Source organism: Saimiri boliviensis, chromosome 16 (assembly GCF_048565385.1).
Source record: "Saimiri boliviensis isolate mSaiBol1 chromosome 16, mSaiBol1.pri, whole genome shotgun sequence".
NCBI lineage: Eukaryota > Metazoa > Chordata > Mammalia > Primates > Cebidae > Saimiri > Saimiri boliviensis.
The window spans coordinates 76,251,968-76,267,332 of NC_133464.1; the positions used below are offsets into that span (position 1 = coordinate 76,251,968).

The window sequence follows — 15,365 nt, forward strand, 5'->3', positions numbered from 1 at the left end:
GTAAAACTGAAAAGCACTTGGAGGGACTGAACTGTTACACAACTCAAGGGCCACCATTAACACTGTATTCTACAACTGTATCCCAGGAGGCACCATTCACATAGAATACAATATGAATAGTGCCACCTAAAGCTGTACAACTCAAAAGAACTGTGGAGACAAAACAAAACTTACCATAAGCTTCTGTCAGTGAACCTAGCAGCTAAAGAAGATAGTGAACCATAAGTAAGTAGATTTGGGGTGATACTGAAAGGGCTCATTTCATTACAATTCTTCCTCTTTTTCAGAAAAGATAGATTTATATGGAATGCACCCCAGTAATAGCAATAAATAAGCAACTTTTACTAAATCACTACTGCTATTCATACTTGCCTTCAACTTCTAGCTCTTAATATTATTTCATATCTTCTTCTTGTACAAATCAATTTAATCTCCAAAAACCTGTAAGCAATGTCTCTGAATAATGAAAAGTTCCATACGTTTTATCTGATTACATTTAACTCTATTTCTATCAGTAGAAACAAAGAGAGTATCTTGCTGACCAACAAAAAAAGCTGTTTAAATTCTCAGGCAATTTGAAAGAAAATAATGAACAAATAGGATGAGAGCAAGTCTTCCAGAAAATATTAGCAAAAATAATTTTAAGACGGAGAAAGAAAACACATTACTTAAGAGTTAAAACAAAATAAATTTCTTGTTTTTAAAACTATATACTATCCGACGAAATTTAACAAGTCTTTAAATTTTTGGTTTAATCCTTCTTACAACCAATTACAAGTAAGACTTACATTGGTAATATATGGCTCAATAGCTTGAGCTGTCCTCTTCAGTAAAGCCTTTGCCAAATCATATGCTTGTTTGTTTAAATTCTGAAAAACATAAATAATATCTATATTATATATCTCTAACTATGAAAAGCAAAATATTACCTGTATTCAAAATGCTACTCTTGAGTAAATGAAACTATCTAAGATTCAATTAGAATAAAAGAGAGAAGGCAAAGTCATTTTTCTTTTTTGGGGACTAACTGGTCTACTAGATCTAAGATTCCTTCCATGTAAGGATAATTATATTCTCTTCCTATTTTGTTCATGACATAATGTAAACCACATAGAAATGGTCAATAAATGCTTATTAGATAGAGGAGGAGATACTTAATTCATTCTAAATCTAGTTCCAAAATCAAATCTGTTAAGTACAAATACAGTCTGTTCTACTTCAGGTCCAAAAAAAGCAAAAACATACTAAGAGAATGAACTATGTTCTAGTGTGGACAGCAATGGGGATCCCATATGTGAGGATAGACAAAGGATTTTGGGACAGCTGTGGGAAAGCAGATTACTCAAACACATTTCACAGCACAGGTAAGTCGAAGGATACAACAGAAGTACAATAAATAGTAAACTATGATGGGAAGATACCAAGAAAAAATATCATAAGAAAATATGTTTCTAAGAGACTCTGATAATGATACAAGGAAGTAAAGATCAAAAATGGAGTCACTATTCCAGTTTAAACATATTCCAGAGAACAGGAATACTGTAACTCATACTCTTTACTCAGCATATTTTTAGATATACCTGCCTTTGATGCTTGTACTTTATTATTTCGTCCATACTAACTGCTGTTTAGATATGATATATTAAAGATTCTTTACTGATTCTCCTACTCATAGACATTAAGTTACATGTCTTGTTTAAGTCTCCTTGTGTATATGAGAAGTAACTTTCTGTAAATTCTATCTTTGCCATTTTTCAATTACGCTATTTAGTCTTACTTTTATTTTTAGATTTTCTCCAAAAATTCTATGGACTAAGCTTGTGTCAATTATAGATGTTCCTTGACTTATGGTGAGGCTACATCTCAATAAACCCTAAGTAAGTAACCCAAAATGCATTTAACACGCCAATAAACCCACCATAAAGTCAAACCATTAAGTCAGAAACTGTACATGTATAATATACCTTAGTCTATATTTCTTTTTACAATGTTTATAATGTCTTAAAGTACAGTGATATTTTTCATTTTTTTAATTGATATGTAACAACTATGCATATTTTGGGGGAATATGTGATATTCTGATACATGTATACATTAAATAATCATCAAATCAAGGTACATAAAATATCCATCACCTCAAATATTTGTTTTCTTTGTGCTGAAAACATTACAAATCTTCTCTTTTAGCTATTTTGAAATATAAATTATTGTTAACTATAATGTCCCTACTGTACTATCAAATACTAGAAGGAGGCTGGGCACCGTGGCTCACACTTATAATCCCAGCACTTTGGAAGGCAGAGACAGGTGGGTCACCTGAGGTCAGGAGTTCGAGACCAAGCCTGGCCAACATGGCGAAACCCTGTTTCCACTAAAAATAAAAAAATTTAGGCAGGCATGGTGGCAGATGCCTGTAATCCCAGCTACTTGGGAGGCTGAGACAGGAGAATTGCTTGAACCTGGGAGGCAGAGGTTGCACTGAGCTGAGATCGCACCACTGCACTCCAACCTGGGCAACACAGTGAGACTCCATCTCAAAAAAATAAAATAAAATAAAATACTAGAAAGAACTATTCCTTCTATCTAACTTTATTTTTTTTAACCTTAATTTCTCTTCATTCTTCCCCTCCCCAGTTCCTTTCCCAGCCTCTGGTAACCACCATTCTATTCTCTACTTCCATGAGACCTGTTGCTTTTTTTTTTTTTAGCCCCACATGAGTGAAAACAAATTTGTCCTCCTGTTCTCAGTTTATTTCACTTTACATAAAAACCCCTAGCAGTTCCATCCATGTTGCTGCAAATGATAAGATTTAATCTTTTTTTTGTGGCTGGAGTAATATTCGTGTGTGTGTATACACCATATTTTCTTTAACACTTATCCATTGATAGACACAGGTCAATTCCATATACTGGCTACCACAAATGGTTTTTATTTTTAATATAATCAAATTTATCAATCTGTTCTTATACAGCTTTGTTCTCTATATGTTTCTTAAGAAATTCATTCCTATCTTGAGATTGTGAAGATGTTATTTTCAAACAAAATTTTAAAAATTTACTTTAGCATTTAGATCTTTCTCAACCTGTAATTTATTAGGTATGTTCTGAAATAAGTATCTAATTTTTATTATTTTCCACATAAGTAGTAAATTGTCCTAAAACCATTCATTAATTTCTTATTCCCCCTTTTATAACTTGTAATACCCACTCTGTCAGCTTTTACATAAGGATGCTTCCATTCAGAAATTCTCCATTATTTCCATATGCCCCTTTGTCTATCACTGACTGATTATAGTCAGAGGGACACATGAAAATAATGTCAAGAGTAGGAGATCCCTGCTTTCTTATTCTTCTTCAAAAGTGTTTGGCTATTACTGGTCATTTGCTCTTTCATGTCAATTTTAGATTCAGCTTGTCAAATTACACACAAGTACACATGCTATAGGATTCTTTCTTCTTTAGTCTCACTTGGTCAGCCAGGCTGGAGTGGAGTGGTGTGATCACTGCTCACTGCAGCCTTGACCTTCATGGTGCAAGCGATCCTCCTATCTCAGCCTCAGGTAGCTCGGACTGTAGGCACGCACAAGCATGCCCAGCTAATTTTTGTAGAGACAGGGTTTTGCCGTTTTGCTCAGGCTGGTCTCAAACTCCTGAGCTCAAGCAATTCTCCTGCCTCGGATTCCCAAAGTGCTGGGATAACAGGAGAGAGCCACTGCACCAGGCCTCAGTTTCTATTTTTGATTAAATTACTGATCAGTATGCAGAAGACTGACATCATTATGATACCAAGTCTGCCATAAACAGTAAATCTCTCAACATATGTTGTCTTCTATTATGCTTTTTAGCCAACTATAATTTTCAACATAAAGGTGATACACATTATGGTTAAACTTCTAAGTACCTTAAATCTTCATTAAAGCTACAAATGAAAATTTTTGCAATTATGCTACCAGGTTTTTATATCATGTTATGTCTTTTAACATTCTAGAATGTTCTTTTATTTTCTATAAATTTATCTGTACACCATTTGGTGTTTTCTGCACAGGCAATCATATTTTGGCTTAGTTTCTTCTTTTTTTTTCTTTTTCTTTTTCTTTTTTTGAGACGGAGTTTCGCTCTTGTTACTCAGGCTGGAGTGCAATGGCGCGATCTCGGCTCACCGCAACCTTCGCCTCCTGGGTTCAGGCAATTCTCCTGCCTCAGCCTCCTGAGTAGCTGGGACTACAGGCACGTGCCACCATGCCCAGCTAATTTTTTGTATTTTTAGTAGAGACGGGGTTTCACCATGTTGACGAGGATGGTCTCGATCTCTCAACCTCGTGATCCACCCGCCTCAGCCTCCCAAAGTGTTGGGATTACAGGCTTGAGCCACCGTGCCCGGCTTAGTTTCTTCTTTCTAATCCTTTTATATTACATTTGTTTTGTCCTATTCCACTAATGTAACACACCTACTATAATGCTAATTTTAAAAAGCATGCTTAAGATATGGAACCAATCTAACTGCCTACTGACTGATGAGTGAATAAAGAAAATGTAGTTTTCGATCGGGCGCGGTGGCTCAAGCCTGTAATCCCAGCACTTTGGGAGGCCGAGGCAGGTGGATCACGAGGTCGAGAGATCGAGACCATCCTGGTCAACATGGTGAAACCCCGCCTCTACTAAAAATACAAAAAATTAGCTGGGCATGGTGGCATGTGCCTGTAATCCCAGCTACTCAGGAGGCTGAGGCAGGAGAATTGCTTGAACCCAGGAGGCGGAGGTTGCGGTGAGCCGAGATCGCGCCATTGCACTCCAGCCTGGGTAACAAGAGCGAAACTCCGTCTCAAAAAAAAAAGAAAAAAAGAAAAAAAAAAAGAAAATGTGGTTTTCCATGGTGATGGAATACTACTCAGCCATAAAAGAAGAATGAAATAATGTCTTTTGCAGCAACTTGGATGGAGCCGGAGGTCATTATTCTAAGTGAAGTAACTCAGGAATAGGAAACCACATCCTGTATGATCTCATGTATAAGTGGGAGCTAAGCTACAGATACACAAAGGCACACAGAGTGATATAATGGACTATGGGGACTCTTAAGGCAGAGAGGGGACAAGAGATTTAAAAAATTACAGATTGGTTACAACGTACATTTCTCAGGTGATGGGGATACTAAAAGCTCAGACTTCACCACCATATAATTAATCCATGAAACCAAAAACCACCTGTACCCCAGAAGCTACTGAAATTTAAAAATATACATTTAAATATAAATACAAAAATTTTTTAAAGCATGTTTGCCTTTTCACCTGAATAGAAGCAGTATTTTTAGTGTTCCTCACATCAAAGAGAATGCTCTAATATTTTACCATTAAATACTGCATCATACGTATCTCCTTAGTAGTTTAAGTTCTATTTCAAATTTCCTAAGAGTTATCATAAATTATAATTAATTGTATCATCTTTTTCTCTTAACATTTTTATCTTTGATCTATTAATTTAAACAAATTAATCTTAGTCTATCATTAACATTTTTAATGTTAATCTATCCTTGTATTCCTAAAATAAAGCCAATTTGGTGATTATCAACAGTACTTTATATCATTCTGGAAATTACTATTTTATACTGGAAATCAATTAGCCTACCTTTTTTACCCTTGCTTGGTTTGTACCTGGTTTCCTTAGGAAGATTATTCTCTGCTCATTAAATGAGTTATGGAGTAGTCCTTTCTTTCTACAATTTGGAAATGTGCTGAAGATTAGGAATATTTGCTACTGAAATGATCAATAGAAATCTCCTGGTAATGGATTTATAAGTTCTTTTGTTGTTGGTTTGAGTTCTGCTGCTATTATTATTGCTGCTGTTATCACTGCTATTACTGTTTGAAGAGTTTTGTTTTACAGGTAGAGTTTTTAAAACCAATGAAATGTATTGTTTATAAACTATTTGTCCCAATTTTCTCTCAAGACAAATTTGATAGACTGTATTTTCTAGGAATTTATTCTAATTTCAAATATTTTAGCATAAAATATTGCTCATGGAATTGTCTTTTGATCTTTTTCATGTCTACTGTTCCTCATTTCATTCTAAAACTGTACATAGATACCATTTCCCTTTCTGTGATCTAACTTTCCAATCATTTGCTTATTTAATACATTTTTCAAATTACTAACTTTGGGTTTTGGCGGAATGTCACTGTGTTTTCTATTTCACTAATTTCATTTCTTTACTATTTTCTTTCTTGCATAATTTGTTTATTCTGATAATGTTTTTATTACCTCTTGACATGGACATTTAGCCATAAAGTTACACTTAAACTGTATCCTGCAAGTTTTAATATGTATCACTTATCATTTCTAAATATTTTAATTGCCATTATGACTTCATATTTTGTCAGATTATATGCTTGCTATTAAATTAGTGGTTTTGTATTTCAAATCCTCAATATTTTTATAAACTCAATTTACCTCATTTATAATCACTAAAACACGTTAAAATAGAAGACGAATAGTGAATTCACTTCTGTTAGTTATGCTTGCCATTACATTAGTTTTGTCTTTCAAATTCTCAATATTTTTATAAACTCGGTTTACCTGCTTTATAATCACTAAAACACATTAAAATGGAACACAAAAGGTGAATTTGCTTCTTTCTGTCCATAATTCTTTCAATTTATGCTTTATATATTTTGGGTCTATGTGCATACAAGGTATGAGATATCTTCCTGAATACTGAATCTTTTCTTATTATATAAAGTTCTTCTTTATCCAGTAAAGACTACTATGTCTAATATAAGCTATCTAGATTTTCTTTTCGTTTATATTTGCCTGGCAAGTCTTTTTTCCATCTTTTTATATTCAACCTTTTGTGAATATGTTTTAGTTGTATTTCTTAGTAACAATAACCACCCAGATTATGTTCAATCCAATCTGAGAATCTTTCTTACACGGTAAATTCAGGCCGTTTACATTTACTGTTAACTCTTCCTTTTTTTATAATCCTTAAAATTTTAACATAAATGGTTCATTTAAAGTTCAAAGTTAATCAAGAGCTCCAAATACTCCTGATCATCCCAGGATCATATCACTTATTAATTCCATTAAGCCACTCTATCTTACATAAAATTACATTTATTCTCTAACACTGAAATTGAGAAGTCAGCAATCAGTTTAGCCTTCATTCTTTGGTAAGTGCCATGCTTTTACATTCTGGGTGCTTTATACATGATTTCTCATTTAGTATTCTGCAATTTCAGGATGGGCCTGGACAGGGATTTCCTCTTCTTTTTTTTTTTTTTTTTTAACTCTAGTCATGGAACTTTTTCTCACTAATCCATAAATTAACAGATTTAACCAATTCTGGAATATTTTAAGCTGACTTCTACTTGAATATCATCTCTTCTCAATTCTCTATTTGTTGTTCTGAAATTATTATTAAATATGTCAGACCTTATCTTTCATGTTTCATCTCACTGTGTCTGTATAATTTCCTAACATCTATTCCAGTTCTCTAAATATCTTTTACATATAATTCATTCAAGATTTCTATTTTCATAGCCATTGTTCTTTTCTTTTCTTCTCTTCTCTTTTTTTTGAAACAGAGTCTCACTCTGTCATGCAGTCTTGGGTGCAGTGCTGCCATCTCAGCTCACTGCAACCTCTGCCTCCCAGGTTGAAGCGAATTCTCCTGCCTCAGCCTCCTGGGATTTCAAGTGCAGGTTGCCACGCCTGGCTAACCGTTGTATTTTTAGTGGAGAAGGAGTTTCACCACATTGGCCAGGTTGGTCTTAAACTTCTGGCCTCACGTGATCCACCCAACTTGACCTCCCAAAGTGCTGAGATTACAGGTGTGAGCCACCGCACCCAGCCATTTTTCATTCCTAATGAGTTTTTCTCCTAATTTTCTCTTTTTATATGTCTAATTTTTATGTTTTTTAACTCAAACATTTTATCATTAATCCTTTCAAGAGTATTTATGATTTTCTTAAAAAACTTTGTCAGAATGTTTTGTTCAATGTCATTCACTAAACTACAAGGAGCTAAAGTTATGCAAAGGACTGCAAAATAGTTATTGCCTTGAGAAATTTCCACTGTAAGCTAAATGGACTAAGCAAAAGATTGAATCTGTTAAGTAGTTGGTGGAAACATTCCAGCTCCTATACTTAGAGATAGGAAGTTTAGTAGATCCTATCATTCTAGTTTCCGGAAGTACCTACAAGTCTTCTCCCTATAACAAGGCCAAGGACAAACGTGCATTCAGGAAGGGGGCATTTATTTTCCCCAACAAAGTCTTTTCCATGACAATTGATGGACGGAGACCTCAGATGCCTCTGGTAGGCAACTGCTCAGTGCAGAAAGCCAAGATAGATACTTGATTTGTTTCTAGGAGAGTTTGTCTTGGTACAGTTGACAGGTGGGTGAGGTTCCAGAGAACTAGGAGTCCAGTCAAGCACCACCTATTTGAAAGGCTTAGCACAGGTGTCCCCAAACTACAGCCCGCAGGCCGCATGCAGCCCCCTGAGGCCATTTATCTGGCCCCCCGCCGCACTTCAGGAAAGAGCACCTCTTTCATTGGTGGTCAGTGAGAGAAGCACAGTATGTGGAGCCCTCCAACGGTCTGAGGGACAGTGAACTGGCTCCCCTGTGTAAAAAGTTTGGGGACGCCTGGCTTAGCAGATATTCTCCTGGGAATTCAGCCTTCCTCCCTACAGCATTTTGTGGCTGGATTCATGACCCCTGCCTTCTCACCTAAGCACACAAACAGTAGAGCTTATGGCATCAGGCCAGGTGTTCATTTGCCCAGGGGAAGTCAGTAGCTGGGTCCCAGGCTGATTTTTACAGCTCACTTAATAAAATGGATTAACGGCAACTGTAACTAGATGTGGGTATCGAGGTGAAGGGGACAATGGGACAAGCCTCTGCAAGCCTACATGTCAGCATCCCCCACCTCTTGCAGTTACCAGAGGCAGAAGTGAGGCTGGTCTGGTAGAGTCAGGACAAGGTGAGCAGCATTCAGAAAGTGCAGCTGGAAGAAGTGAGGGGTGGGAAGAGAGCAAGATGGCAGCTGACTAGGAAACCCCAGCACACCAGAACCTGTGGATTTTATTTAATAAATATGTTATCTGAGGCCGGGCGCGGTGGCTCAAGCCTGTAATTCCAGCACTTTGGGAAGCCGAGGTGGGTGGAGCACGAGGTCGAGAGATCGAGACCATCCTGGTCAACATGGTGAAACCCCGTCTCTACTAAAAATACAAAAAAAAATTAGCTGGGCATGGTGGCACGTGCCTGTAATCCCAGCTACTCAGGAGGCAGAGACAGGAGAATTGCTTGAACCCAGGAGGCGGAGGTTGGGGTGAGCCGAGATCGCACCACTACACTCCAGCCTGGGTAACAAGAGCAAAACTCCGTCTCAGAAAAAAATAAAAAAATAAATAAATAAATAAATAAATAAATAAACTGAATTTCTGAGTTCTAATCTTGCTATTTGTTGTGTGTGCTAAGTCTCAGAATTAAGAGACTATTTTCTTTAAGAGTATGGAATTTTTTAATTACAAGATCATTTTCACTGAAGCATTATTTGTGACAATGCTGTAGAGCTCCACACTGAGACTGTGTCTTGCCAGAGAGGTGTTATATTTGCACAGATAATTACACTGGTGATTCCTGTGCTCCTCTTCTTAACCCAAGCCCCTTCCAAATTACAGAACCATATTTCTAACTGGAGAGTCAGTCATTTTCAAAAGTCAAAACACACACACACACAAACACACACACACACACACACACACACACACACACACACACACACACAGAGCATCTTGATTAACATCACATAGTCAAGAGACAATGTCACCAACATATAACTTCTCTCCCATTTAGTAGAGACTTTAAATTTACCGTCCTCTCTATTACTTTACCACTGTCTTTTAGTTATGGCCCTACTTGGTTCCATCTTCTGACAGACAAGTTATGTAACAGCATGTAAGTAGCTACTAATTCATTCCCTGAAATACACTCTATGTAAAACTGAATTATTGCAAATGTTATTACATAAACTAAATTGACAATTTATTAGTGACTAAGTGTATCTTTTTACTACACATTAAACACAATAAATATGTATTAATATAACTAAACCAACAGGATCTCTAAAGCTAAGGTTAAAGCAGAATAAACCATATTTAGAACCTAAGCACAAATTTTAAGCCTTAATATTAATGGGCATTAGACACATTGTATATTGTTACTCACCTTATGAGCAGGTACCAGATTTACTAAAACTGTATCCAAAAGCTCCTGAGACACTGTATCACCTTCACAAATAATAGAGCTCATAAGGTCTACCATGTGCATATGAACTTTCTGATTGTGTCCATTGCTGTAATTCAAAACAGATTTTGTTTCAATTATGACTGAGATACAAGAATTTACTCATAAGATGATACTGACAAGCATTATACTTTACAAAAATAATACTAAAATATTAAATAGAATTCTACGTAAATTCACTTAAAGCTTCCCTCTCTCCCACAGCATATAATAGTATAAAAATTATATTTTTAGACTACATTTCTTAGATTTTTCCCTAATTTTCACCTGTCTCACAATCAAAAGTGATTACATCAAAAGCAACTTCAGTTCTGCCTTAAATTCAGAAAATAGAATTGCTTTGAAGTTAATTCTAGTAAATAATTTAAAAGAATACACAGCCGGGCGCGGTGGCTCAAGCCTGTAATCCCAGCACTTTGGGAGGCCGAGGCGTTTGGATCACGAGGTCAAGAGATCGCGATCATCCTGGTCAACATGGTGAAACCCCGTCTCTACTAAAAATACAAAAAATTAGCTGGGCATGGTGGCATGTGCCTGTAATCCCAGCTACTCAGGAGGCTGAGGCAGGAGAATCGCCTGAACCCAGGAGGCGGAGGTTGCGGTGAGCCGAGATCGCGCCATTGCACTCCAGCCTGGGCAACAAGAGAGAAACTCCGTCTCAAAAAAAAAAAAAAAAAAAAAAAAAAAATACACTAAAAGCTCAAATAGTCACATGCATTAAGAAGTCAATACGCATTTTCAATAGACAACGCAATCCAAAAGATTTTATATTGGCCTTATGCCATTCCTCTAACCAATAATTCCATATAATACAAACTTAAGATCTATTCATTTTTTAAACATCTATAAAAATAAATTTCAATGTGTTAAAAGTTACATCTCTTCTAATATTTATCATACCCTTCTAATATTCATCATAACAGTTTATGCAGGTCCACTTGCAAGTTCAAAATTTGCTACCTTTATATTTTTTTAAATGTTATATACTTAATAAAATAAACTTACTTTATAACTGAAAATAAAGTTCTGTATAGTTGAGTAAAAATTTCATTGCTATCTTCTAACTCAAAGCATATGTTATATGACTTGACCCAAGCAATGTTCTAAAAATAAGAGGTAAAAAAAAAAAAAAGTGAAAGGTAAACATTCTGATCAGTAAAAATATACAAACACAAAAAAATCATTTAAAATGTCACCTCAAGATACAAGATATTGCTTACCTCAAGTAAATAAAAATACCTATTGAATTGTGGGCTCTTTGTATCCTCTAGCCCCTTCAACTGTCTTGTTATAAACATAAATATATCCTTAAAAAAAAAAAAAGACAAAGTGCCATTTAGATTATGAACACTAAATGAAAATATCCATGAAACGCCTAGATTTTATTCAGCACTCACGTGTACATATCAAAATAAACTATAAAGAATCAGAAAAAAAATGTATTTGGCTAAAAATTTTTTAAAGTACATCTTTATATGAACATTAAATATCTTACTATCCTTCATAGAAAAACATACTAAATCATTTACCATAATCTTAAAGTCAAAAAAATTCATCTTATAGCAAAAGTTAAACAAATAGACCTAAAAACTGAGCCAGCTAAGATTTATGCTATTTTTAGAATAAAACTTGTTGCAATGACTGAGAGTTGATCAGGTTTCCTGGAACAGCAAAATACATGGTAATTACATAGCAAGAGTGGTTCAGGAAACAAAAATTTTTTTTAATTGCCAAATGACAATACAATAGATACCACAGAGAAGCTAACACTCCTAGAAGTCAACTTCTCAAGCTTCCTACTAATCATTGTAATTACTTGCTTTTCCCTACCTTCCTAAATCTATTCCCATCTCATGTTTTTGATTTATTACTGTATCTGCATTTTTACCTGGGTAAAGACACACTCAATGTCACTCTAAGTCAAGATTTTGTGGAAGTAAGTTTCAAGAGAAAAGTAGATTATATTCTGTAAAAGTTTAAAAAACTTTTTAAAGCTAATTCTGCAAAGGAAGCATGCCACCAATAAGAGAAAACAATAAAAACATTTTCCTAGAAGTAAAATCATAAACATATATTAAATGAAAACAATTAGTATGAAAATAACTGAGCAGCTTTTAAAAGAAAAGTCCTATCAAAAGTACACCCTTCAAGCCGGGCGCGGTGGCTCAAGCCTGTAATCCCAGCACTTTGGGAGGCTGAGGCGGGCGGATCACGAGGTCGAGAGATCGAGACCATCCTGGTTAACATGGTGAAACCCCATCTCTACTAAAAATACAAAACATTAGCTGGGCATGGTGCGTGCCTGTAATTCCAGCTACTCAGGAGGCTGAGGCAGGAGAATTGCCTGAACCCAGGAGGCGAAGGTTGCGGTGAGCTGAGATCGTGCCATTGCACTCCAGCCTGGGTAACAAGAGCGAAACTCCGTCTCAAAAAAAAAAAAAAAAAGTACACCCTTCAAAAATGGTTACTTAAGAAAGAACAAACTGAACTTACAGAGCTGAAAAACTCACTTCAAGCATTTAATAACATAATCACAAGTATTAACAGCAGAATCAACCAAGCTGAGGAAGGAATCCAAAAGCTCAAAGTCCGGTTCTCTAAAATAATTCAGTCAGACAAAAATAAAGAGAAAATAATAAGTAAGAATGAACAAAACCTTCAAGAAATATGAAACTATGTGAAGAGACCAAATCTACAACTCATAGGCATCCCTGAAAAAAAGGGAAAAAGCAAGCAACTTAGAAAACATATCTGAGGATATAGCTTACAAAAATTTCCCAAACCTCACTAGAGAGGTCAACATTCAAATCTGGAGAATGCAGAGAACTCTTGCAAGACATTATACAAGATGACCATCCCCGAGACACATAGTCATCAGATTCTCCAAAGTCAAAATGAAAGAAAAAATGCTAAAGACAGCTAAAGAGAAGGGACAGGTCACCTACAAGGGAAACCTATCAGGCTAACAGAAGACCTTTCAGTAGAAACACTATAAGCCAAAAGAGACTGGGGACCTATATTCAGTATTCTTAAAGAAATTCAGCCAAGAATTTCAAATCCAGCCAAACTAAGCTTTGTAACTGAAGAAGAAATAAGATTCTTTTTAGACAAGCAAATGCTAAGGGAATTTGTTACCACCAGACTTCCCTTACAAGAGGTCCTTAAGGGCAAATATGGAAAGAAAAGACTGTTACTGCACATCACAAAAAGACTACTTAAGTATACACTGACACTATAAAGCAATCACACAATCAAGTCTGCATAATACCCAGCTAACAACATGACGACAGAATCAAATAAGCACATTCCAAGATTAACCTTGAACGTAAACATGCTAAATGCCTCAATTAAAAGGCACAGTGTGGTCAGCTGGTTAATGAAGCAAGGCCCAACTGCATGCTGTCTCCAAGAGACTCATTTCATACGCAATGATGCTGATAGGGTCAAAGTAAATGGATAGAGAAAAATCTACCAAGCAAATGGAAAACAGAAAAAAGTAAGGGCTGCCATTCTAATTTCAGACAAAACAGACTTTAAACCAACAATGACAGAGAAGAACATTACAAGCTGATAAAGGGTTCAACAAGAAAACCTAACTATCCTAAAAATATATGCACCCAACAAAGGAGCACACACTCATAAAGCAAGTTCTTAGAGCCTATGAAGAGAAACAGATGACGACAGAATAATAGTAGGAGGCTTTAACACTCCACTGACAGAATTAGAGTATTGGGGCAGAGACAACTAACAAAGATACTCAGGACCTCAACTCAGCATTTGACCAAATGGGCCTAACAGGTATCTACAAAACCTTCAATTCAAAACAACAAAATATACATTCTTCTCATCTTGCACATGGCACATACTTTTCAACTGACCACATAATAAGCCATAAAACAATCTTCAGCAAATTTTTAGGATGTGATTCACTACATAATGATCATCACATATTTTGAAGTTGACAGCTACATCAAAAACACAATCCCAGCCAGGCACAGTGGCTCAGCCTGTAATCCCAGCACTTTGGAAGACCAAGGTGGGTGGATGACTTGAGCCCAGAAGTTGAAGACCAGCCTGGCCAACAAGGCAAAATCTCATCTCTACTGAAAATACAAAAAGTAGCCTAGCGTGGTGATGTGGGCCTGTAGTCCCAAGCTACTCAGGAGGCTGAGACAGGAGAATTGCTTAATTCCAGGAGGCAAAGAGTACAGTAAGCCAAGACTGTGCTGCTGCATTCTAGCCTGGGTGACAGAGCCAGACTCTGTCTTTAAGAAAAACAAAAGGAAAAGGAAAAAGAACACAAAACACAATTCCATTCACAATAGCCACAAAAAGAATAAAATACCTAGGAAAACAGCTGCCAAGGGTGGTGAAAGAGCTCACAACAAGAATTACAAAGCATTGCTCAAAGAAATAACAGATGACACAAACAAATGGAAAATCATTCCATGTTCATGAATAGGAAGTATCAATATTACTGAAAAGGCCATACTGTCCAAAGCAATTTACAGAATTAAATGCAAATCCTATCAAACTAACAGGGACATTCTTCACAAACTTAGAAAACTATTTTTAAATGTGTATGGAACCAAAAAGAGCCCAAACAGCTAAGACAATCCTAATAAAAAAAAAAAAAAAAAACTGGAGACATCACATTACACAACTTTAAAGTACACTACAAGGCTATAGTTACCAAAACAGAATGGTATTGATACAAAAACAGACACATAGACCAATGAAACATAACAGGAAGTCCAGAAATAATACTGCACACCTATAACCATCTGATCTTCAACAAAACTACTAAAACAAGCAATGAGGAAAGGACTACCTATTCAATAAAAGGTACTGGGATAACTAGCCAGTCATATGCAGAACTGGACCCTTTCTTCACACCATACACAAAAATCAATCCATGATGGATTAAAGGCCTAAATGTAAAACCTAAAACTATAAAAACCCTGGAAAATAACCTAGTAAATAAGATTCTAGACACAGGACCTGGCAAAGATTTCATGATGAAGATGCCAAAACCAAATGCAACAAAAACAAAAACTGAC

The 15,365-nt window shown here is 35.9% G+C and overlaps 1 protein-coding gene across 8 annotated transcripts in view; it reads right to left on the reverse strand.

Annotated features, from left to right (window-relative positions):
- PDS5B (PDS5 cohesin associated factor B) overlaps positions 1 to 15,365 on the reverse strand; it is a 194,450-nt gene that overhangs the window by 116,829 nt on the left and 62,256 nt on the right. For all 8 annotated transcript variants that reach the window (XM_074387857.1, XM_039473326.2, XM_039473325.2 and 5 more), the window contains exons 4-7: positions 11,526 to 11,612; positions 11,311 to 11,408; positions 10,228 to 10,354; positions 789 to 869 (exon numbers count right to left, since the gene is read on the reverse strand). In XM_074387857.1, the coding sequence (XP_074243958.1) occupies positions 789 to 869; positions 10,228 to 10,354; positions 11,311 to 11,408; positions 11,526 to 11,612 (393 nt within the window). The remainder of the gene's footprint in view (positions 1 to 788; positions 870 to 10,227; positions 10,355 to 11,310; positions 11,409 to 11,525; positions 11,613 to 15,365) is intronic.